Source organism: Nomascus leucogenys, chromosome 4, assembly GCF_006542625.1.
Source record: "Nomascus leucogenys isolate Asia chromosome 4, Asia_NLE_v1, whole genome shotgun sequence".
Classification (NCBI taxonomy): domain Eukaryota; kingdom Metazoa; phylum Chordata; class Mammalia; order Primates; family Hylobatidae; genus Nomascus; species Nomascus leucogenys.
The window spans coordinates 124065505-124090530 of NC_044384.1; the positions used below are offsets into that span (position 1 = coordinate 124065505).

At 35.8% G+C, this 25026-nt stretch overlaps 2 protein-coding genes across 7 annotated transcripts in view; both read left to right on the plus strand.

Annotated features, from left to right (window-relative positions):
• The window catches only part of SLC4A7 (solute carrier family 4 member 7), a 110817-nt gene extending 93667 nt beyond the window's left edge, over positions 1–17150 (plus strand). For 3 of the 6 annotated variants that reach the window (XM_030812245.1, XM_003256783.3, XM_003256785.4), the window contains 4 exons: positions 3839–3970; positions 6607–6704; positions 10502–10609; positions 13015–17150. In XM_030812245.1, coding sequence (XP_030668105.1) covers positions 3839–3970; positions 6607–6704; positions 10502–10609; positions 13015–13096 — 420 coding nt within the window. In that variant the 3' untranslated portion in view covers positions 13097–17150. The remainder of the gene's footprint in view (positions 1–3838; positions 3971–6606; positions 6705–10501; positions 10610–13014) is intronic. The other 3 variants (XM_030812247.1, XM_030812246.1, XM_003256789.4) reach the window with 1 other exon arrangement.
• A 3254-nt stretch (positions 17151–20404) lies between these two features.
• Positions 20405–25026, plus strand: part of NEK10 (NIMA related kinase 10) — a 259175-nt gene continuing 254553 nt past the window's right edge. The window contains exons 1-2 of the mRNA XM_012511285.2: positions 20405–20622; positions 22262–22301. The gene's annotated coding sequence lies outside the window, so the exon portion shown is untranslated. The remainder of the gene's footprint in view (positions 20623–22261; positions 22302–25026) is intronic.

The window sequence follows — 25026 nt, forward strand, 5'->3', positions numbered from 1 at the left end:
ATTGACTTTGAGAAAAGGAATAATGCATTTTAAGTACCTTAGGTGTTTGAAAATGTGAATTAGCTGTTACTAGATACAAACCAGTTGTTTCCCAGCCTCAGTTTTATTATTTTGTAAATTTTTGTTTGTTTTGCTTTTTAGTCCTTAGGCTGTAGGACTCGGTTTTGTGTTTTTAAATAACTTCATAATTCAGGACGTTTGTGGAACAAATACATTTTCAAATGTAAAAGCAAAGGAACCAAAACAACATGGTTCGTTATTAAAATATTTTGATACATCTTTTTCAGAAATTGACAGATCTGGGAGTTAAAAAGTAATGAAGGCTACCGATGACTTTAATAAGACAATATAATTCATTAAATTATCACAGAATATTGCGTTTTACAAATAGAGAATGTACATTCTTCTGTAAATACTATGTAAAAATTGGTTTTGTACATGGCCACAGAGAAAACCTTACAGAATTTAAAAAGCTATAAAAATTACTCAAGTAGTATTTTCTAATAACAGTTAAATTAGAAATAAATAATGGAAAGCCACTAAAATAATCTTAAATATTTGGAAATTAAACACTGTTCTAAATAATTTCTGAATAGAAAACAGTTAAAAAACCATCTAGAGGTATTAAAAGAGAGAAAATTATAACAATGTCTAAAACTTTGAGTACAACTAAAGTTACACTGAGAGAAAGGTGTATGCACTTCATTGCCTTTATTATTCAAGAAGACTTCAATGCAACTAAGTTGTTTTTTTAAAAAAATCAGTAATGGATAAACCACTCCCAAGCCCATGTAAAGAAGAAAATGAGAGAATGGATATACAAGATTAAGGAGGAGAAAAGAGAGATAACCAGAGATATGGAGGTGATTCAAGGGACTTGATGAAAATAACACTTGCATGAATATCAACAAATTTGAATATCTAGAGCAGAGGTCAATAAACTTTCTTTTGTAAAGGGCCAGATAGTAAACATTTTAGGCTTTGTAGGTCACGAGAGTATTATGTGGGTACTTATGTAATCTTACTGATGAAATTTTAAAAATAATTTTAAAAATATAGGACTATTAGAAGAATGGAATTATTTTTTATTTGACATTATTTTACTTAATTGGGGTTCATGGTTATTGTTCTCTACCATCAAATTAATTCTAAATGTTTATCTGTAAAAAAAACATTCTTAGGTTATGGGCTATATAAAAATAGGTGGTGGATGAAATTTAACTCAGGTGCTATGGTTTGCTGACCTCTGACCTGGAACAAATGGATTATTTTCATACTATATCTAAATTTCCAAAATTGACACTAGAAGTATAAAATTTGTGTATAGCCCAGTTGCGTAGAAGAAACTGGAAAAGTGGTTAAAGACCTGTCCTTAAAGTATCAGGGTCAGATTGGTTAAAAGCTTAATTTTAAAGAACAGATAATTACAGTACCCTCTTGAATTATTCTAGACCGAAGGAAAAGATGGAAACCTATGCAATTTTTCTCAAAAAACACTAACAAGTTATTAATACCCAAGGCTAATTAAGTTGCACAAAAGATCTATGCTGCCTTCTTACTAATATAAATGCAGAAACCTTAAACTAAAATATTAGCAAGTAAACAAATTTAGCAGAATTTCTAAGAGTAATATATCTTAAGTAGATAGACAATGATACTTTGGCTTCAAAGAAATTATTAACATCTTTGTTGAAAATGTGATCGTATACCTGTTAACCCAAGTGATTTTAGTTAAAAACAAAAACGACTGAGCCCTTAATACAATTAATAAGAATTGTGTTAGGGTGCCTGGATGTTAGAAAACTTGATGAATTTGTAGGCAGTCTCTCTCAATGATCAAAAACCATAAAATACTTAAGAATAAATTTTAAAAGAAAGACCCCTTTAAAGAAAAAAGCTTTGTAATAGCATTTGTATTAGCTTCCAAGGGCTGCTGTAACAAGGTACCACAAACCAGAGACAGTATGTGGGGGTGGGCAGCGACATGCTCTTTCTGAAGCCTCCAGGGGAATCCTGCCTTGTCTCTTCCTCTCTTCTGGAGGTTTGCTGGCTGTCTTTGGCATTCCTTTGGCTTGCAGCTGGGTAACTGAAGTTGGAGCCTTTGTTGTCACATGGTGTTCTTCAACAGCTTATTTCCAAATAAGTTCATATTCTGAGGTACTGGAGGTTAAGACTTAACTGTCTTTAATGAGGAACAAAATTCAATCAGTAACAGTATTAAGGGACAACAAATAAGACCTGAACAAATACCGTGTTCTTTGTTTTAAAGATTTCATATTATAAAACTTTCAGTTTTCTGAAAAATCGCATTTGAATGTAATACAGTGCCAAGTACAAATTCTACTGGAGTTTTATCTGAATGTATGTGTTGGGGTGGGGGGTGGTGTCATTGTGAACTAGATAAATAATTTGGAACTGGATAAATAAAAAATAAATGCCTAACTCAAAAACATGGATGGTAGAAATGTTCTGTATCTTGCCTGGGTGTGCATTATATGAGTAGTATATACATTTGTCAAAAGTATCAAACTGTACACGTGCTATTTTTCAATTTTTCTATATGTAAATTACATATTCATTAGAAAGAAAGACATAACTACTGGAGAATAACAAGATAATGATAATTATAACTAAGAAGGATTCCTGGCTAGGATTTGGCATAGAGGGCTTTGCTTTGCCATCTACTTCACTGTTTGTGTGCTGATACTGTACTGTTTTAATAACCAAATATTTAAAAATTGCTGACAAGTCAGTGTAGCCACCATAATATAGAATTGGCATATGAATAGACAAATCAGAAAAATAGACAAATGGGTCCAGAAATGTATCTGAATACATTGAAATTTTATCACTTGAATACCATAAGCAGGTTATTTCATTAAAGGTAGTATTTCTTTTGTATGGGAGAATTTAGTATTGGACGATTTAAATGTATACTGGAAGCTAAGTAATGTTGTACTCCTTATCTGAGACCGTGTTCAGAAATCATAATTGAATTCAGTATTTAAATGGTAAAATAAATTGTAGTAGAAAATGTAAAAGAGTATTGTATAATCCATTGATCAGGACTAACTTTTCAAAGAAGATAGGAAAACCCAAGTGTAAAAGGAAGATATGCTGTATTTGACCACATGATAATCAAATGTTTCTTATATGTTCAAAAAGTATAAAAAACAGTAAAATCAGACTGTGAACTGGGAGAAAATATGTGTAACATATAAGGCAGATAAAAAATTTCTATTCAAACTGCACAGAACTCATAAATTCATAAACAAAAGTCATAAAAACCAACAGAAAAAACAGTCAAAGTTTAGGAAATAGCAGGTGCAGAAGTGGAAATCTCATTGGCCAATCAGCATTCAAAAACATGCTCATCTTCAGCAGCAGTTAAAGCAAATTAAAGTAGTTCATTTCTCCCATATGATTGAAAAGTTAAAACCTAATGTTGGGAATAGGTACTCTAATGCATTGCTCAAGAGATTTTTAAAAATTATATATACTTACATAATATATAATGTCTTAAAAATTAATTTTTTTTGCTTTGATATTCAGTGTTTAACCTGCTTCATAATTTTATGTGTAGTGCAAGGGATTTATTCAGGAGAAGGTTAAGAATGCCATTTCCTTTTTTCCCCTCTTTATAGTTTTTTTTTTTTTTTAGCAGAAAGTAAAAAAAGATAAATAATTGACTCAATTCCTTTGAAACAAAATGATGCGTGAATAATTTTTAAACTAAATGAAGCATTTTTTAATAAGATTTAATAAATATGCTTTTCCTCTTTAAGTGATATAGTTTGTATTATGTGTTACTTAATATTTCCTTCCCCACTTTTTAAAGGTTCTTGCATTAGTGTTTATACGCAAACTCATGGACCTGTGTTTCACGAAGAGAGAACTTAGTTGGCTTGATGATCTCATGCCAGAAAGTAAGAAAAAGAAAGAAGATGACAAAAAGAAAAAAGAGAAAGAGGTAAAAAGATAACAATTTTAAACTTACACCACTTCCTTATTTAATATTTTATACCATATTGCAGGCACCATTATAATCACTTTACATGAATCAGTTCCTTTCATCCTTCTAAGAACTTTATAAAAGTGTAGTAGGTACTATTGTTATCTGCATTTTACAAATGAGGAAACTGAGGCATAGAGTGGTTAGGTAACTGTTCCAAATGTAGGCTCTTAACCATTTCACTGTGTTGTACCTCCATAGCTCTGACACAGTAATACTTTTCAAAAATTACGTATCATGTGCTTACTAAATCAGCAATCAGAAGAATTAGAGCTTTTAGCAATATTAAAATATAGGTAACACAAAATAGTTGTACGTCAGTTTATTATCTGAGAAAACCTTAAATACATTTAATATAAATTTTAGCATATATTTAATTTTAATAGCGTTTTAATAATTGGCATACATAATGACAAGGATTTTTAAGTAATTATCTTTTTTAAAAAGCATAATAAAATTTTAGTCTTTATATGCACTTACTGTCTACCACCATTAGTTGATTTGTATGCCGAGATTTAAACATACTTTATTCTGAATTGGAATTTGATTTTTAATAACCAACTCGATACTATCAGTTAATAAGAAGGAAAAGTGGAGACTTGAGTATACAGCATTGATGGTTTTGTTGATTGTAGTTTCTTGCTCCATTTTCCCATTCAGAGTATTGTTTAAAAATCAAAGATAAGAAAGATACACGTTTTTAAACGTTATGGTCCTGTTTAAATAAAGATTAAAATGTTATTGATTTTATGTTTATTTTTCAACAAAAATTGACATTCTTTAATTAGATACTAATTAGAATATTAATTTGAATTAAAACACCAGATTTTTAAAATTAAGATTTTGGTTTTCTTCAGAGTTATATATGTAAATATGTATGAGGGTTTTTTGTTTTTTTCTTCTGAGATGGAGTCTTGCTCTGTGGCCCAGGCTGGAGTGCAGTGGCATGATCTCAGCTCACTGCAACCACCTCAACCTCCCGGGTCCAAGCTAGCTGGGATTATAGGCACCCGCCACCAAACTGGGCTTATTTTTGTATTTTTAGTAGAGACAGGGTTCCACCATGTTGGCCAGGCTGGTCTTCAACTCCTGACCACTGGTGATCTGCCTGCCTTGGTCCCCCAAATGCTGGGATTATAGACGTGAGCCACTGTGCCTGGCCTGTATGAGTTTTTCGTGATTTTTCAAATAGGATATAATTTGCCTATAAAATATATGGGCCAAATTGCCTGTTTATTACTTTATGTGTTAATTAGAATAAAGTTCGTCATATATAACAAAAAACAAAAGTGAAAGTGGCCTTTAAACACAAGGTTATTCTTGTGTTTCAAGTAAAAGAATTCTTGAAAGCAAGTGATGTAGTGTTAAGCCCCACAAAGTTATCAGGGGCTCCTTGTTACTTTTCTCCTGACCTCAGCATATAGTTTCCATCCTCATCTTCACTTCATGAGTCAAGATGGCTGTCAGACTCCAGCTGTCATGTTAGCATTAGAGACAGCAGGAGAAAGGAAGGGATAGAAGGCAAAATAGCTTTACCATATTGTCAAGTTTAAGGAGTCTTTCCAGAATGTCATCCAGTAAGTTCTGCTTGCACCTCGTGATCCTACTAAATTGTAAGGAATGCTGGGATATTCAGTTTGGGGGTTTTTGTTTGTTTTTAGGATCTGGGCAAATTGAAACCTCAAAATAGTCAAATTTCTATTAGTAAGGAAAAGAAATATGAATGTTTTCTCAGTGTCTCCTCTCCTGTCCTATCCGTCACCCCCATTGTTAACATCCTAATTTTATTCCGTGTCCACTGTCCAAGTTGGTTTCAACCTGAGCTTGAGCCTTGATCTTAACTAGCCTTAGCGGTCTGCTTTGCTGGGTTCTATAAACATTTGCTAAATGATTTAAGATAGTACTTTTATTGATGTGCTTTTAAAAAGAGTATAGGAACTACCATGATGGTTATTAGTAATTATCACTGGGGTGGGCTGGAGGGAATTACACAGCAAATACTCTCAGTAAGTTAGTCTGAGAGTATTTGAGACATTGCCGAGAGTATTTCAATTTCTGAGATATTTTTGATTGTTATAACTGGAGGAGCTGCTACTGGCATCTGATAGGTAGAATTCTGGGGTGCTGTGAAATACTGTATATACACAGGACTTCTACTACAAAAGATAAATATTATACCCTAAATGTCAGTATTGCTGAGGCTGAGAAACCCTGCCTTATCCAAATGACATTCTGCTCATATTGTATTGTGATAAGGTTTCACAGAATGTTATCTCTCATTATAAACCTACATAATAATTGATAATCATATTTATGTAGTTAAATTGTAGTTAAATCTTAAATAGTATAAGTGATAGTGATTTACATAAAGAAATGAAAGTTATATCAGTGTTAAATTAGTCATGTTTTACAAGTGTTTTTTTTTTTATTTTATGTTACAAGTATGTGTTCATGATTATAAAATTTTTCAGTAATGGCAGATATATTTAAATAATGTCAGTTTGGGTTTCTAAGTCTTTAAAATATTATATATTAACCGATTCTCATGGAAAATATTCTGGGAAAAGTAACCTCTTCACACATGTGTTATAAAGGAAGCTGAACGGATGCTTCAAGACGATGATGATACTGTGCATCTTCCATTTGAAGGGGGAAGTCTCTTGCAAATTCCAGTCAAGGCCCTAAAATATAGGTGAGACATAACTTTATGCTCTAAAACTTTTATATGCATGTCAAGTGTATTAATAAGTCATATAATGCTTCTTTAAAGTGATGATTTCTATTTTATAAAAGATGATAAAATCTGCATATGGTGTATCAACTAAAGGAGGGCTTCACACAATTTGAAAAGGAAGTCCCTTGCTCCTTTCCCACCCAAGCTGGACTTGGACTAGAGCCTTAAACTAACTTCCATGCCAAGCCAATAAAATTCGCTTGTCTTCTATCACTCCATCTATCTTAGTGAAGTTTAAAATCAGTACATGAGTCTGAGAATATTTCCATTTTCCCAGTAGTGTAGCTTTTTCCTTTGTGCCCTTCATTAGGGCTGGGGTCGGTGGATGCTGGAAAATAAACGTTTTCGGTAATCTTTGTCAGTATCCATTCAAATACCAGTAATTCATTTTCTGATAGCCTTCCAATATATAACTATGTTTAGAGGCCCTAGAAGTCTCTTAGTTTTCAAAGATGTGATTTGATTATTGGCAGTGAGGGTTCATATGATGTAAGAATTAATATTTTATGTATAATTCATTATGTGTGATTTTGGTGATTTATATTTAAATTTAAGAACTAAAGATATAGAGGTTGGGAAATGCAGACTTTTTTAGTTTTAAAAGATTACCCTGTATTTGTGTACACACCTGATTTCTATTTCTACACATCTATTCCATTTCTGATTAGCTAGAGAAATCAGTCTTAGAGGCCTAGCGTGGTGGTTCACGCCTGTAATCCCAGCAATTTGGGAGGCTGAGGCAGGTGGATCACCTGAGGTCAGGAGTTCACGACCAGCCTGGCCAACATGGGGAAACCCGTCTCTACTAAAAATACAAAAATTAGCTGGGTGTGGTGGTGCCTGTAATCCCAGCTACTCAGGATGGAGAGGCAGGAGAATTGCTTGAACCCAGGAGGCAGAGATTGCAGTGAACCAAGATCATGCCAGTGCACTCCAGCCTAGGCAACAGAGCAAGACTCAGTTTCAAAAATAATAATAATAATAATAATAATAATAACTTATATTTGTGTACACACCTGATTTCTATTTTTTTTCTTCGTTTTTTGAGATGAAGTCTCATTCTTGTCCCCCAGGCTGGAGTGGAATGGTGTGATCTCGGCTTACTGCAACTTCCGCCTCCTGGGTTCTCCCAAGTAGTTGGGATTACAGGCGCCTGCCAGCATGCCCGGTTAATTTTTGTACTTTCAGTAGAGATGGGGTTTCACCATGTTGGCCACAATGGTCTTAAACTCCTGACCTCAGGTGATCCGCCCTCCTTGGCCTCCCAAAGTGCTGGGATTACAGGCATGAGCCACTGTGCCTGGCCCTCCTATTTCTACACATCTATTCCATTTCTGATTAGTTAGTGAAATCAGTCTTAGAAAATATACAGGTTTCTTCCCTGACCAGTTGATAGAAGATGTTTTATTGGTATTTCATTAACTTCCATTTTTTTTTTTTTAGCTATTTATAGCTTTTACAGGAGTAACATTTGACTTGTACATGTTGATTAGTTGCGATGAATGCATTCAACTAATTTTCCTCTATACATTTTGCTATTAATTTTCACTATTGGTATTATTCTGTATTAATATTTCCCCTCAAATTTTTATATACTTTAAATGCCAAGCATAGAGGCATTTAATATGGTTATTTAATATATCCAGCCACAGCAATCTGCTTTGCTGGGTTCTAGAAATACTTGTTAAATGATTTAATATATTAGCTTCATTGATGTACTTGTAAAAAGAGTATAGGAACTACCATGATGGTTGTTAGTAATTATCACCAATTTGCTAAGAGTATTTGTGCTTAATTTTTATATCCTGCTTTATCACTTTTTCAGTGTAATTATATATGGACCTTGACAAATTTAAGTGGAGTCTATAGTCTCATAAAGAAAAAGATGGATATCTGTAGTTTTCCTTTTGTCTTTTAAGTGATGACATAAGCCATGATTAATGTGGCTATGTTTAAAAGTTTTTTACATCAGGAATGCCAGGAAATGGCTAATGTGCTTATTTGCCAGAATTTTATATCTTAAATAGCTTTGGATTATTTGTGTGGAAGAACAAATGAGATAGTATATGAAAGTATTTGGAAACTGTAAAGCCCTTATAAAAGATGAAAATAATTTATGTAACGCAGGCGAAGTTTTTCCCATCTAATTTCCTTTTGAGGGAAAAAAACATATGCTTTCTTCATAGTGGAGGATATTTAGAAGCTAGAAGGTTTATCAGGAATTCCTTTCTTCACTTATTTGAAGTTGGCAACCAAGTGAATAAACGTTTACTCGGGGTAGGCAGAGTTTCAAGTTGGATGGCTATGCCTTTATAAACTTGGGTATTCAGACTTTGTGTACTTTTAAAAATCTGACCTAGCGAAGGTAAAGAAGCCATTCATAGAGACTTTTCAGTGACCACCTCACGCTTCTCTTCAATCTTAAATTTGTAAACAACATTCTGATTTTAAATATGAACAGAGCACTTTCTAAATGACTGCTGTTTAGTAATTTGTAAACTAGTTGCCATCACATTGTTAATTTAACATTACCTAATTTGACATTTGTATTTGTAGCTTGTTTGTCTGAATGTATTTTTTTAATCAAAGAAAAAGGACTTGCAAATGTATTTGTATTAACTTTATGATACTTTCCTATTACTTGTGATGGACAACCTTGAGCCCCAAATTAATTACTTATGGATGTTATTGGATTTGAGGTCTTGAAGTAATTTTCATAGAAATATAGAAACAGAAACATTTGTCTCTTATTGTAATAAATGGATAGTACTCTGGGTTTTTTTTTGTTGTTTGTTTGTTTTTTAAATTCTGGAGATGGAGTCTTGCTGTGTTGCCTAGGCTGGAGTGCAGTGGTGCGATCTCGACTCACTACAACCTCTGCCCCCCGGGTTCAAGAGATTCTCCTGCCTCAACCTCCCAAGTAGCTGGGATTACAGGCGAGTGCCATCGTACCTGGCTAATTTTTGTATTTTTAGTAAAGATGGGGTTTCACCATGTTGGCCAGGCTGGTCTCAAACTCCTGACCTCGTGATCCGCCCGCCTCATACTCCCAGAGTGCTGGGATTATAGGCGTGAGCCACCATGCCCGGCCTACTCTGTTCTTTTAATTTTGATAAACTTGATAAAATACCACTTTTATCACACTAAATATGTGAATAACAGGTAAAAGCGGTACCTATGAGGCTATTTTGTGTTAGCTGTTGAAATATTTTCAGAGCTTTGTTTTCAATTTCAGAGGGTTATCTTTGCAAGCATTCTTTATAATGATTTGTAAAAGCTATGAAAAATAAGATTTTAAAAATCATAATCTTAAGTTTTCCGTACATACTTTGGGTATTTATTTGATAAGATTAAATGTGTGCCAATTATAAACGTTTTCTAGTTGACTTGAGATTGTATTATTTTTTGTATGTATAAGCACATTAACATAGTCGTATGTTATTTCAGTAGCATATTTTCAGCCAAGATGATCAGAGAGCATCATTGCTAGAGTGCTGCCGAAGTACTACTGAAACCCCAAATTGGATTCTGAAGCAAAGTTCCATAAATAAATCTTGCTAACTTACTTAATCTCACTCCTAGTTTCTATTAGAAAGAAAGGTATAATTCTTCATAAGGACTTTGTAACAGAACTCAAATTCTGATATCTGGCAAAGGTTTTCTCAATGTAGTTGATGAAAGCAGATAATAAGAATGACAATATTAATGCTTTTGCAAGTACTGAATACTAACGAAAAAGTGTATTTGTTCTTCAGTGTTGATCCCTCAGTTGTTAACATATCAGATGAAATGGCCAAAACTGCACAGTGGAAGGCACTTTCCATGAATACTGAGAATGCCAAAGTAACCAGATCTAACATGAGGTAGTTATAACTATTTATGTGTTTTCTAACCGTAGCCAATTTTCATTTACTTATGATAGCTTCATTCCTTTCTTCCTTTCATCCATCATTTTAATGTATACTTGGAATAAGGTATAAATAATGATTATGTTTTTGTCTTTTAATTTATAGTTACCTATTTTAAAAAATAATTTGAGTCAGGCACGGTGGCTCACACCTGTAATCCCAGCACTTTGGGAGGCTGAAGTGGGCAGATCATCTGCGGTCAGGATCATCTGAGGTCACTTGCAGTGAGCCGAGATCGTGCCATTGTGCTCCATCCTGAGGGACAAGAGTGAAACTCTGTCCCAAAAAATAATAATAATAATTTGAGCTATTTTATAATAAAAGTAAATTTCACATAGCAGTATGGAGTAAACATAAAGATCAGAAACCATATAAAGATTAGATAACTATTAGGGATTAAATACTGTAATTGAATACTATTTTAGTCATGCTTTCTGATGGTCTAAGAAAAGAGAAAAACACAAGTTGTTTCCCCTCTTGTGTTTTGGTTTAGTATGCCATTTGTTCAGGTGAGGTAAACATTTTGCTTGGAGATATTTGGAAGAAATTGAATCCATTGACATAAAGACCATTCAATTTTACAGTGGACCATGTATTGAAAGTATTATGTAACTTCTTTCTTACATTTCTTGTTATGTAACCTTTTTTCTTTCTTTTGTTCTCACTTCAAGAACTAAGCCCTCAGGGATTGTGTTTGGTAATCATTAGTACTTTAATCCCTTAAGCCTCTGGAGAAATGAATTACTGTCTTGTAGGGTGCTCAGTCATTCATACTCAGCAAATACTTCTTTTTTATATACAGTTTGTGTGAGATGCTATGTTGGGTGTCTGTATATTCTGCTTGGGCATCAGGTGAAAACTTTTCTAGGCCTTCAGTCAGGTAGCTGTTTTTGTTCTCTTGCTGTCTTAGCTCTGTCTTCTGACAATAATTGATTAGCTTTTTCTCATTCTTTCACTACCCTCTTTTAGAACCTTTTTCCTACCTACTCTCTATCATGTGTTTTTCTCTTCTGTCATCTGAGTTCTAATTTCTCAGCTGGCTGTTTCCTTTCTTCTGTTTTTGATCTTAAAAAGTTTTAAAGTTAAACTCTTTGTAATTTTGGATCATTCAGTACAGCCAGAATTTTTCTAAATATTCTTTTTACTATTAGTGATTATTCACACTGTGTCAGCACCTCTGGCCTTGTTAGTATAATTATCATAAAAAATAAAGGCCTTACAATAATAACTAACATCTTTTATGCTTCTGCTTTTTGTTTGGGTTGTCCTGCACTTCAAAATCACATAGGAAGAAAGAGAATGTCTTGGCTATGTTGTTTAACAGGAAAATGTTTGGGGATGGGGATCTATTCTTCAGTTTGTCTGGAGAAGACAGCAAACCATAGTGTGTTTTTACACTTTCTGAAAACTTTTTCCAGAACCCAGATATTCATATGTTACAACTAATCAATTAAAATCCATGTATGTGGAGTCACTGTGTGATACTAACTTGAAAATATAGAATAGGTCGGCCGGGTGCAGTGGTTCAGGCCTGTAATCCCAGCACTTTGGGAGGCCAAGGTGAGTGGATGATTTGAGGTCAGCAGTTCGAGACCAGCCTGACCAACGTGGTGAAACCCCATGTCTACTAAAACTACAAAAATTAGCTGGGCATGGTGGTGCATGCCTGTAATCCCAGCTACACGGGAGGCTGGGGCAGGAGAATCACTTGAACCTGGGAGGCGGAGGTTGCAGTGAGCTGAGATTGTGCCATTGCACTCCAGCCTGGGCAACAAGAGCAAAACTCTGTCTCTCAAAAAAACATATATATATATATTTCAAATATTTGTTCTCCATATATAGAATACATATTCATAAATACAAAACCAATATGTATATAGAATATATAGATGTATTGGTTTTGTATTTATGAATCAAATTTGGGGTGAGAAGTTTTATAAATTTATAACCTTCTTGGAAATTATTTGATACCTATCTGTATTAACAAAGATTCATATGTTAATAGATTTTTCAGTAAAATAAAAGTCTCATGCTGTAACTGTTCATATATGAAATGAAAGTAATCCAACAGATTCTGACCATATACTGCCCTGTTTTAAGGACCCCCTTTTTAGTTGTAAGAAAAACATGAATTTAAATTGTAAACAGAATTTTTAATATTTGCAATTTTTTAAAAACAGAATTTTTAATATTTGCTTTTCCAGTTATGTTTATTGATTTAGAAAAGGTAAAATTAGCAAGTCATAAGTTTGTAGTGTTAATAGTAATCTCAGAAGGTTTAATATACTCATTGTTAGCCATGTTTAGAGTTGAATGTTTATGTTTAAAAATTATTTATTTTCATTCTTTGTTTTAAATAGTCCTGATAAACCTGTGAGTGTGAAAATAAGTTTTGAAGATGAACCAAGAAAGAAATACGTGGATGCTGAAACTTCATTATAGAATTGAACCAAGAGGCATTATACATATAGATAGATACATATGTAATGTGTGCGTATCATGTCACCATATATAAGAATATTGTATGTCATGCTGTTTATGTGTGACTACCGGGTTTTTAAAAGTAGTGTCTGGAGTTTGTAATGAGCACCGTGGAAACTATGTATTTAATGAAATGCTCTCTTTGAAGTGAGGTACATGGTTCTTAACTATTCAAATATTTATTCTGTTAGAAAAAAAAAAATTCTGTTTTGCAGTAGAAGGATGTGGAGAAATGCTTTCAGTCTGCTTTTCTTAAATCTCTTTGTTCATCAGTGGCAATTCATAAAAACCTTAACTGATACTTTGCTTATATGTTTATAATTTTTATGTGTTTCTTGAAATTTTCACATATTATTTCACTTTTGTTAGTGCTTTATGGGAAGAATTAGGTAGTCTATACCAGTGCTGTGGGAAAAGTGGTAACATTTCAGGGCTTCTCTATTTGTGTTTCATTTCTGTAGATGTCCATCATGTTTCACTAACTGGCGTCTTCTTAGCCATAGAGATGACTGTAGAACAATGGAAACTTTAATAATGATAGTTTTTAACTTTTATGTTTAAATTTTTTTTTAATCTTAAAACCTTCATATCTAGGTATCCATTGTGACAGACAAGTAAAATTGCAGGTGATTTGATAATTAAGCACCCATACCATTTATAACTTCATGAATTTAAAAAGTTATACAATGCCAGTTTGCAATAGTTAGATTTTGATACCTTTGTAGAATTTTTTTTTCTGAATCCTTAGACTCTTTTAAAGCCTGTGATTCCCACTCTGTTCTCTGCCTTGTCTCTCTTTGTCTTAAAATGGTTTAGTTTCCATCAGGTTCAAGTTCTTGAATTTTTTTCTCTTATGAGTAGTAGGCGTAAATAATCAGGAGTCAGAATTCTCTCAGATGGGTCTATGATCAGTATTACTTTATTAAGAATTACCTTTCATTTCTCTTTATGTTGTTATTCTTTCACTTTTGTAGATTACATTTAATAGCTTGTTACCTGTGATTTTATTTTAAAATATTTATTTTGATATGATGCTTAAATATTATATAAACATTTGGAAAAGTAACAAATAGAGTAAATTGTTAATGTAAATAGTTGGTGCTCACTTGCATTTATGTTTATTATCTTAAAGCAATTGATAGATTTTACATCTTTGATATAAAGCACTGCCATATTTATATTTTAAAAGGAAATTAGACGTTTTATATGTAGCTCAGATTAATGGCATTTTTATTTTGTGTATTAGTTTTTGCTTTTCTGAGCTTTTTAAAGTCTAACAAATCTTTTTAGTCATCTTTTATATACTTTTAGCTCCACATGAAATAAATGTTAAGCCTGTAGGACTGGATGAATGGGGTTGTAAAACTGATTTGACAAGAGAATAATTTGCAAAAATCAAATGAGTATTGAGAAGCCACAGAAATATAAAAAATGGTGACATGACTATTAGGATGAAAATTTTAATGAAATTCCAGTGCTCCCTTTAACCATATAATTAAATTACAAAAGTATACATAATTAATCTAATAAAGGATCATGAGGAATGCCAAAAGCTGAAATTTTAGTAAGTCTGGTGTTTTAAATTCATTATAAACTATTCATTAACTAATGTAATGTCCTCCTCTAAGACCATATTGTAAGAGTCTAGTAAAATGATGTATTCAACTTCTGCCTCGGATGAGAGGTTGGAAATGTAGCTGCTTTTCTTTGGAAAATATATAGCTGTCATCATTTGGTACTGCCTAAGAAGAGTTAGACTCTATTGGCAATTGATAGAGTATTACCCACCCACGGTGCTTATTATTGTTTATGAGCTTCCATTGTAATGATTCCTTTTTATTTGTAGCAGCATAATTATTTCCAAAGACCCCAGTATTTGCTGCTATTTTTAAAACTCCCCTGATGTACCTGAACAAGAGGATTTCCTCACATCATTTCCTTGTGTCTGGACATCAGGGGTAACAAATGTACTTACTTTACAGGAAGAAATTTTAAAACTGAAAACTACCTGGGATCATAGTGTTTCTGTGATTTTATTTAATTGTGTATAGTAATTATCCAGTGCCAGAAAAACCGTCACTTGCAAAATACTTTGCACTCAAAATGTTTTTGCAATGCTTCTAATTGTTACTGGTTTCTGCTTTCTTTTGACTACTTGACTGACAAAATGATCTGACTACTCCATTTAAGAGCAAAGGTAACTCATGTTTAAGTAATTAACTGCTTGTTTTAAGTGATTATATTTCTTCCACTGTTTTTGAAAAATAATCATAGATAGCATTCATTGAGAGACAGTGACAGATATAATTTACTACATATATTGATTTTTAAATAAAGTTGCCTTAAATAAGTGTATATAAGCAGTAGTAATTGCTGTGTACTGATTTACCTCAAGGTGCAAAATAATTAAACCTGTACATATTCCATTTACAAAATAAATTCAGCCCTGCACTTTCTTTAGATGCCTTGATTTCCAGAATGGAGCTTAGTGCTACTGAATACCCTGGCCACAGAGCCACCTCAGGATATTCTTTTCTCCACCCTAGTTTATTTATTTATAGATATCTGTTTACAAAGTCTGTAGTAAATCCTGATGCTGACCATCTGAAATGTACTTTTTTTCTGAATGCTGTTTCAATCTAAAATAGCAGCTTTTGAGAAAACAATGACATAAATTCCTTATGATAAAAGGATGATTCTATATATTCTTTAATGATATTAAATATGCCGAAGCCAAGCACACAGTCTTTCTAAAGTGTGTGTATGTTTGTGTGAATGTGAATGATACTGATCTTATATCTGTTAAAAGTTGTTTTAAAAAGCTGTGGCATACCATTGTTCATATTTGCCAAGTCTTCTGTAAAGATGTCTAGGACAAAATATTTTATGTGCTAATGCATGTATTTGTAAACCAGATTTGTTTACCACTCAAAATTAACTTGTTTTCTTCATCCAAAAAAGTTTATTTCTTCCACATACTTAAATTTTCTGTGTGGGTATAATTTAGCTTTCTAATTTTTTTCTTTCACAAAGGCAGGTTCAAAATTCTGTTGAAAGAAAAATCCTTTCTGAAACTGAGGTATAACACCAGAGCTTGCTGTTTAAAGGATTATGTGATGTACATCAGTTCTATAAATGTGCTCAGCAGTTTAACATGTGAATCCTGTTTTAAAATGCTTAGATTTCAACTGTGTAAGCCATTGATACAACGTTGTAATTAAAAATGTTTATATGAAATAACTTAATGTTTTAAATTTATTTATGTAGATCACATCATTTTTATCGTATGCAGTGCAAATATGTGAAATGTCTTTTGGTTTATTCCAACAATTATTTATTTTAGAAAGTAAATTTAAAGACTTTAAGGACATTCAAAGTTTAAAATAGTGTTCAAATTGCAAAATTTGGCAATCTTAATATAAATTGGTTTCTTTTCTAACTTTTCAAAAACTAACATTAAATGTCAATTATAGGAAAACATAGTTGGAAATGTAATCATCCAAAGATCATTTTTAAAATGAAATTTAATTAGCACATATTGACTTCAACATTTGACTTAATTGTTAAACCCCAGTTTTGTTTTGTTTTTTTAAATCAGATTTTTGCACATCGATTAGTTTTTGTGTTGTGGCTTTTGTTGCTTTATTATTCAAGGTTTGTTTTTTTTTTCCCCTCATGGGGGAGATTGTCTTCCAATGTTTACTATGTTCAAATAAATAAAAATTGAATTTTATTGTTCATTTATATAAAATTTGATACCTTGATGTAATTTCACAATACAGCTCCAATTTTTATGGCTTTTATAATTACAATGATATTTTCTTCTATAATAAAATCCAAAGTAAACATTTAAATTGTAGAACTGATATTTTTCATTTATATAAAGTATAAGCCTCTACCGGGTCTATATTGTGAATGATCCTGCCTTTCAAATTTGTTTCATAATTGTTAGATGAAAACTATTTTTTTGGAGATGTTACTGAAGTTGATCGAGCAATAAAAGTCTACTTCATTAGTTGTTGGCTATTGTCTTTACTTTGGACTCTGATTATTAGAAGAGCCACATCTCTGTCTCAGCTTGAGATGGGATAGGAGAGGAAGGAAAATGAGTGATGTCTGTTTCCAGCCTCCTAATATTCCTAGGCTTCAATAGGAGAGAGAAAAGAGGAAACATTGAGGAAAAAATAAAATAGTGTTTGTTTCACAAAGATGTTCGATAGTTAAGAAATAATTGATATTAAAGCTAAGAAAAGGCTGATCCATTTATTCCCCCCGATTTTAGAAATGTTGCTGTGTGATGTGTAATGATCTGGATGATATTACTGAACTCTCCAGGGCTTTTCTTTTTTTTTTTTTTTTTGTTTGTTTGTTCGTTTGTTTTTGAGACAGAGTCTTGCTCTGTTGCCCAGGCTGGAGTGCAGTGGCCCGATCTCTGCTCACTGCAAGCCGCCTCCCGGGTTCATGCCATTCTCCTGCCTCAGCCTCTCGAGTAGCTGGGACTACAGGCGCCCCCCACAACGCCCGGCTAATTTTTTGTATTTTTTTTAGTAGAGACGGGGTTTCATCATGTTAGCCAGGATGGTCTCAATCCCCTGACCTCGTGATCCGCCCACCTCGGCCTCCCAAAGTGCTGGGATTACAGGCGTGAGCCAGCACGCCCGGCCTCTTTCTTTGTTTTTAGTGACTTTATTAATTTCCTTAATAGCAAATTACAGGTCTTAGTTTGTTTTTCATTTGGCATGGGTGGAACACTTTCCTTTTGTGTGTTCTGCACTGAAAAACATCTGATAACCTCACCATGAATTTGATAGCCTTTGGAATAAGATGGGGATAGACACTTATGTTTTTGGAAATTTCATGTGAAAATTTAGTTCACATTTATTTTAGGGGAAAATTTTTTTTTTGTCAATTTATAATTCCTAGCTACAGACCTTTGAGATTCTGTAAGAGGAGAGAGGAAAAGAGTTAGCTCTCTTTGATCTGGCCAATGAAGGCATATCTGATCTCTTGAGTATCACTTCTTTTCATGGTTGACCCATACGTTCCTACCTCTATGCTTTTAATGAAAACATTTCTGCTGTTTAGAAAACCTTTCTTTCTGCTTTTCTTTCAAAGCCCAATTTAAGTTCTGCCTTTACTTCAAATTGTACTCAGCCCTCTGCTTTCAGTCCACAAGATCATTCTCATTCCTCCACTTAGATTGTGTGTGTGTGTGTGTGTGTGTGTGTGTGAATAGCCTTTTCTTATTCTAGACCATTGGGCTAAAGTCTTTATAAATTTTGGGAAGTGGTTTTATCTTCCTGTTGAGTTGATCCTGAATATCTACTTACATGCAGATTTGTTACCTTTATGCTGTAGCTAGGGCATTATGCTGTTTTACTTTTGAACTGTATAACTTAACGTTATGCATTTCATTTAAAAAAAGACCTTAGAAAAATATGTTTTCATAGTTTTGAGCCTTGCCATATGAGCTATAAGCTTGGTGCAAGATCTCTTGTGGGATTTTATTTTTTGTCATGTTACAGAGGGACCCTTAACATGTGAGATGATAGTGTATGTGTCTGTTAGAGGCAGTGTCATTCTTGCCTCTTAATCTCTGCAGCTTTCAGGGAAGTTCAGGAATATTCTGGGATGGCCAAAACATTAGTTTAAGACTTTAATTTTACTGAGTAGTGGAAAGATGGGAAGCACAATTGGTATTCTGGTGAAGATGAGAAGTTCAGTGCAGTCATGTGTCACTGCTTAATATTTATTTTTTAAGATAGAGTCTTGCACTGTCTCAGGCTGGAGTGCAGTGGCGTGATCTTAGCTCACTGCACCTCTGCTTCGTGGGTTCAAGTAATTCTTGTGCCTCAGCCTCCTGAGTAGTAGGGACTAGCATGTGCCATCATGTGCGGCTGATTTTTGTGTTTTTAGTAGAGACAGGGTTTGGCCATGATGGCCCGGCTGGTCTCGAACTCCTAACCTCAAGTGATCCTCCTGCCTCGGCCTCCCAAAGTGCTGGGATTACAGGCGTGAGCCACCAAGCCAGGCCGACTGCTTAACATTTAGAATGTATGTACAGAATACTTTTTCTACTCAGCATCGGTCTTCCTGCCCCGTCATCTTGTTTTGTTTTATTGGTAACATTAATCCTGATTGTTTTATATCTGAAGTTTAATTAGTTCTGCTATACTCACCAGAGTTTGGCTTTCATCTCGCCTTTTTGCATTTCCAAAATAGGACCGTCTTCATTTTAAAAAATGCTTTCAATTACCCAAGCCTAAGTATTGTTAACCCAATGGGCCTAGTATACTATCCACATCGGAAAAACGTTAGGGTTCACTGTATTCATTTAAAATCCAGTTTGGGAAGATGTAATCACCAGACACACTCATGAGCGTTTAGTGATACTAAGATGAGGTTGAATAGGGCCCAGTACTCGAAGAAATCGTCGAAGGAGCATCATCGTGGTTAAGACCAGACTCAAGTAGGTTTTACCCTGACTCCATCACTAGCTCTGCCATACTGGACTACTTAGGAAACTTCTTGTGCCTCCATTTTATAACTAAGTGAAATAAATAAGGAAAGAATTTGAAATCGTGCCCAGCACAAAATTAAGCACTCAATAGATTGGCATTTTTCATTTATTTAAAATTACAGAATGTCAGGTATATTTTTAAAGCGTTATCTAATGCAGTTCAGAAATTTTAAAGAAGCTTCAGACTTTCACAAAAGGTGAAGTGACTTGCCCAAGGCCACAAAACGAACTGGCGATGGTTGTACTATACAGGTTTCTTGAATACCAGGTCACTCTTATTTTTTGTGAAAAATATGGTGCTGTGGCACCATATTCTCAGTGCCTGTGGCTTGAGTAACTCAAGACGTTTTCATGCCATATGAAAGGTATTTAGCATGCTGCATTGATTCCTTATCCGATTAAATCTTTGCTTTTAAAGAGAATTGATTTTTAGCCCATAGAAATTCTTGAAAGTAAACACTCCAAGCTGAAGCTGCCCTTTCCCATCAAAGGTTAGACACCCTAAATCCAGAAAAATCTTCAACGTGTAGGAGACCTGTTCACAGGTAGCTCTAGGTTCCGGTGAAGTGGCTGCAGCACAGCCTTCAGCATCACTTGCGGCCTCTTCTGCTTGCAAGCTTGGTGGTGGACCTAGCGTGTCTCTGGTTGCTACGGCGTTTCCCCAGCAGGCGTCATCCGTCGCTATGGCGCGCTGCACTGCGCAGCATGGCTGCTCCTGATTGGCTGAGGCGCCCCAGGTGGCGGAGGAAGAATTGTCGGCATTGGCCTGGCCAGCGCTGGTTGGTGGCCTAGAGGAGAGTTTGATTGGAAAACCAACGGTGCAGCTGGCCGCGGTGTCCCTGAGGTTGAGGGGACCGGGAATAGGCTGGGGGGAGGACGGGACGGGCTGAGACTGCAGCAGCAGGTGACAGCAGCAGGGATAATGATAAGGAGATTGGCCTGAAGGAGGGACCGTCCCTCCCGCGCGGTGAGTAGGCGGGAGCCGGTGCTCGGCTGTGCCGGCGCGCAGCTTGAGTCAGGGTCTCCGGGGAGACGTCCTCAGGTCCCTGTGGAGCGGCCCCGAAGCCTCCGGAGCCAGCTTCACTAGACAAGAGGCAGGGGTAGAGAATGCAGCTGTGGTGGGTAAGTGAGTCACTGCGTGAGGCAGTCTTTTCAAAGCAGGTGGGTTTGTGTTGGACGGATAGATGGTGGGAAAGCGCCATCATCGATGCTTCATGGCGCTTCCATTTTGATAACGGAATTATTCTGGTTAAATGGAGCCTGAATGTGTCTCTTCCAATCTGCTCCGACGCCTCTGGAGGCTCATTCTTCATCTCTATGAGCGTCGCTTTTCTGCCTTCTCCTTACAGGATGCTGCTTTGACTTTGCCCCTCTGCTTTTCTGCTCTACTTCGCTGAGCCCTTCCACTTCCTCGCCTCAGGCACCATCTATTTGACGATGATTAGAAAGCCTCCACCTGGAACCTAGCCTGCTCTACTAACCGTCAGACCCCAAAATCCAGCTGCCAAGTTAACTCCACACATGTGCAACCGTGAACGCCATCTTCCCCATGTCTGCTACTGCTCTTGGATTCCCTATTTTGGGCATCACTATCCATTAAGTTTTCAAAAACTATAGTCTAGACAACATCCGTGACACTTACTGCTGCTTCCTCTGCATCTCTATCAATTATCAAGACTATCCCTTCTTAATAGGTGTTGAATCAATTCCCACATTACCATCTCCATTTTTACTGTGTCAATTTCCACCGTCGCTTGGTTAAATTCAACACCTATCTGGCCTCTCCGATTCTAGTCTGGCCCTATCTATCTAATCCACTTTTTTTCCCCACCATCGTTAAACTGATATATATATATATATATATAATTTTTTTTTTCTTTTTTAGAAGGAGTCTTGCTGTGTTGCCAGGCTGGAGTGCAGTGGAGCGATCTCAGCTCACTGCAGCCTCCGCCTTCCGGGTTCAACCAATTCTCATGCCTCAGCCTCCAGAGAGCTGGGATTACAGGCGCGAGCCACTACGCCTGGCTAATTTTTGTGTTTTTAGTAGAGAAGGGGTTTCACCATGTTGGCCAGGCTGGTCTCGAACTCCTGATCTCAGGTGATCCACCCGCCTCAGCCTCCCAAAGTGCTGGAATTACAGGCGTGAGCCACCGTGCCTGGCTAAACTGATCTTTTTAAAACGCACATGAGGGCATTTCCCTTCCCTGCTTAAAGTCCTGCAATGATTCCCCATTACCCTAATCCAGTCTTTAGTTAGGCCTTCTATCAGCAGTTCCATCTTGATTGTTCCCAGAATATGTCACATTCTCTCCTGTGTGTAATTATCTCACCTGTTGCTCACACGGCCTGGAATGGACTTTCCTTTTTGCACCCCCACACTCCTGCTCTCACTCCCCAATCATTTTCTGTATGTTGCTTGATTACTGTTTCTCTAGACTGCCTCTGTGATGACAGAGGCCATCTTTGTCTCAGTCACTATTGTTATATATATCCAGCATTTAGCCCAGTACAAGACATCGTAACAGGTGTTCAACAAATACTTGTTAACTGATTGAATCTGTAAAACGAGAAGTTACTGTTTGCCATGGTATCTTTATTTCTTCCAGAAAAGTCAGAAATGGCCAGTGAAGCTTTTGGTTATAAAAGGTGAATGTTGAGAAAATGTTATAAAAGGTTCAGGTTTTACTTTAATTTCAAGACCCTTAGTAATTGGAAACTACTTCAATTCACAGTTTATAGTTCAAGCCATAATCATTATCATGATAGCTGTTATTATATGACATAAACTTAAAATGGTAAAGAGTGAGAGAGACAGTACAGCATGGTTTGCAAGAGCTAAGCTTTGGAGTCATACATACATGGGTTTGAATCCTAGCTCTAGCATTTTAGTTGTGTAACACATAACAAATTACTTAGCCTCTAGTCAGATTCTTTATCTGCACAATGGGCATATAATAGCACCTAGCTCATAGGATTGTTTTAAATATTATATGTACATAATTCATACCAAAGGTATAGTGCTTTATATATAGTAAGATTTCACGTTTAAAAATAAACACACTGGGCCAGGCATGGTGGCTCATGCCGTGAATCCCAGCACTTTGGGTCGATGAGGTGGGTGGATCACCTGAGGTCAGGAGTTCAAGATCAGCCTGGCCCACATGGTGAAACCCCATCTCTACAAAAAATATAAAATTAGCTGGGCATGGTGGCGCACACCTGTAATCCCCACTACTTGGGAGGCTGAAGCAGGAGAATCCCTTGAACCAGGAGGCAGATGTTGCAGTGAGCCAAGATCATGCCACTGCTCTACAGCCTGGCCAACAAGAGTGAAACTCTGTCTCAAAAAAAAAAAAAAAAAAAAAAAACACACTGAAGTCTAGAGCTGTGAAATTGTCATGGTCAGTTTACAAAAGGTAAAAATCAATCTTTTGATTCAGTCAAGTGCAATTTCTAGGACACCATCCTGTTGTTATAGTACTTGATCACAAACTTTTGTGTTTGGTGACAGCTCTGATACAGCTCAGAATCTCAATCATTCAGTGAGTATTTATTGACCATCTAATGGGTTTGGGGCTCCATGCCCAGTGAGGGTGAGCCAAAAGACAGTGCAACAAATAAAGTCTTCAGGAGGTGGAAGAAGGGCCTGGAATGTTACTCTGCCTGTTAGAGCCAGTCAAGCTTTGAGGCTGAAGTCAAAGTGAACTGGGTTGAGCACTTGGATAGGCAGAGAGAAGCTGGAAGTTCATCCAGACAGTCAACAAATATTTATTGAACACCTGGGCCTTCAGCAGTGAACAAAACAAAGGCACTATTCTCTTAGGACAGTTCTCAGGTGACAGTAGAGCAGAGTTCATAGAACACAGATTCTCGAGCCATACTTCTTGGATTCTAATCCTAGCTCCCCAAATCCTAGATATGGGATTGGCAAGTTACTTAATCTTTCTGCACCTCAGTTTCCTCATCTGTAAAATGGGGTGGTTGTGAACATTACATGAATTAATATGGAAAAATTTCTTAGAACAGTGGTCAGTATGCCTCGGGAGCATGTAAATGTTATTTATTTGTATTATGTTCTATTTGGAACACAATACAAGGAGAGAAATAAGTAAAGCAGGATGAGGGAATAGTAATCATCAGCTTGTGGATAGGGTGTATGGCTTGGATTTGGGAATAAGTCTTACATTTTGAAAGATTTCATCTTCTAGATGAAAGTGAACTTTAAACAAACTCATGCATGTGCCTGATATGTATCATGATTTAAGAAACAGGAATGGCCAGGCACGATGGCCCACTTTGGGAGGCCGAGGCGGGAGGATCACTTGAGGTCCGGAGTTTGAGACCAGCCTGGCCAACATGGTGAAACCCCGTCTCTACTAAAATCACAAAAATTAGCCGGGTGTGGTGATGCATGCTGGTAATCCCAGCTACTCTGGAGGCTGAGGCAGGAGAATCACTTGAACCCGGGAGGAGGAGGTTGCAGTGAGCTGAGATTGCGCCATTGCGCTCCAGCCTGGGCAACAGAGCAAGACTCCGACTCAAAAAAAAAAAACAAACCAACCAAAAAAACAAAAAACAAAAACAGAAACAAAAACAAAACAGGAATATGAGCACTGGATAAAATACATAGTTTTTCATTTGGTAAAATAATTACTTATCTATAGGTCAGACTCCCCTCATCTTAGCTAAAATCTGCCATGGTCATAATGAAAGTCATGGACTTAAGTCCATAGAGTTGGCATCAATTCAAAGCTTATTAAATCTTATATTAGAAATAGTTATGATAGACACAGATTCTAGCTTCAAAGCAGTCAGCAGAATGAAAGTGACAAAATGACAATTGACTGGCTCATGTCTACAAAAGATACCTAAGCCCTCCTGTAAAAACTACAAGCAGGACAGATAAAGCACAGCAGCCATAACACTGACCTTGGGCCATCAGGAAAAAGTTGCACAGTATTTAGTATATTTTGCAAAAGACAGGGAATTGTTAATATGAAAAGTATGAATAAATTAATATTTGTTTATTAAAGAAGTAAATATTTATCTAGAAAATTCACTTAGGTGAATAGAGAGCTGGACAAATGCCACCAATAAATGAGAGTTAGTACTGCATTAGATTAACAGGAAGGGTTCTGCCTGGCTTCAAATCTCCACTCTGCCACTCACCAGCGGTGGGACCTTGGCCAATGAATGAACCTCACTGGGCCTCATTTCCTTCGCGTGTAAACTAGGGACAATAAGGGCAGCTACCTTACAGATTCATTAGGAGTGTTAACGTTAGGTAATGTATAGAAAGCACTTAGAACAGCGCTGGCACCACCATGTAAATGTTTGCTCTTATTATGACTGTTGTTATTACTAGATATGA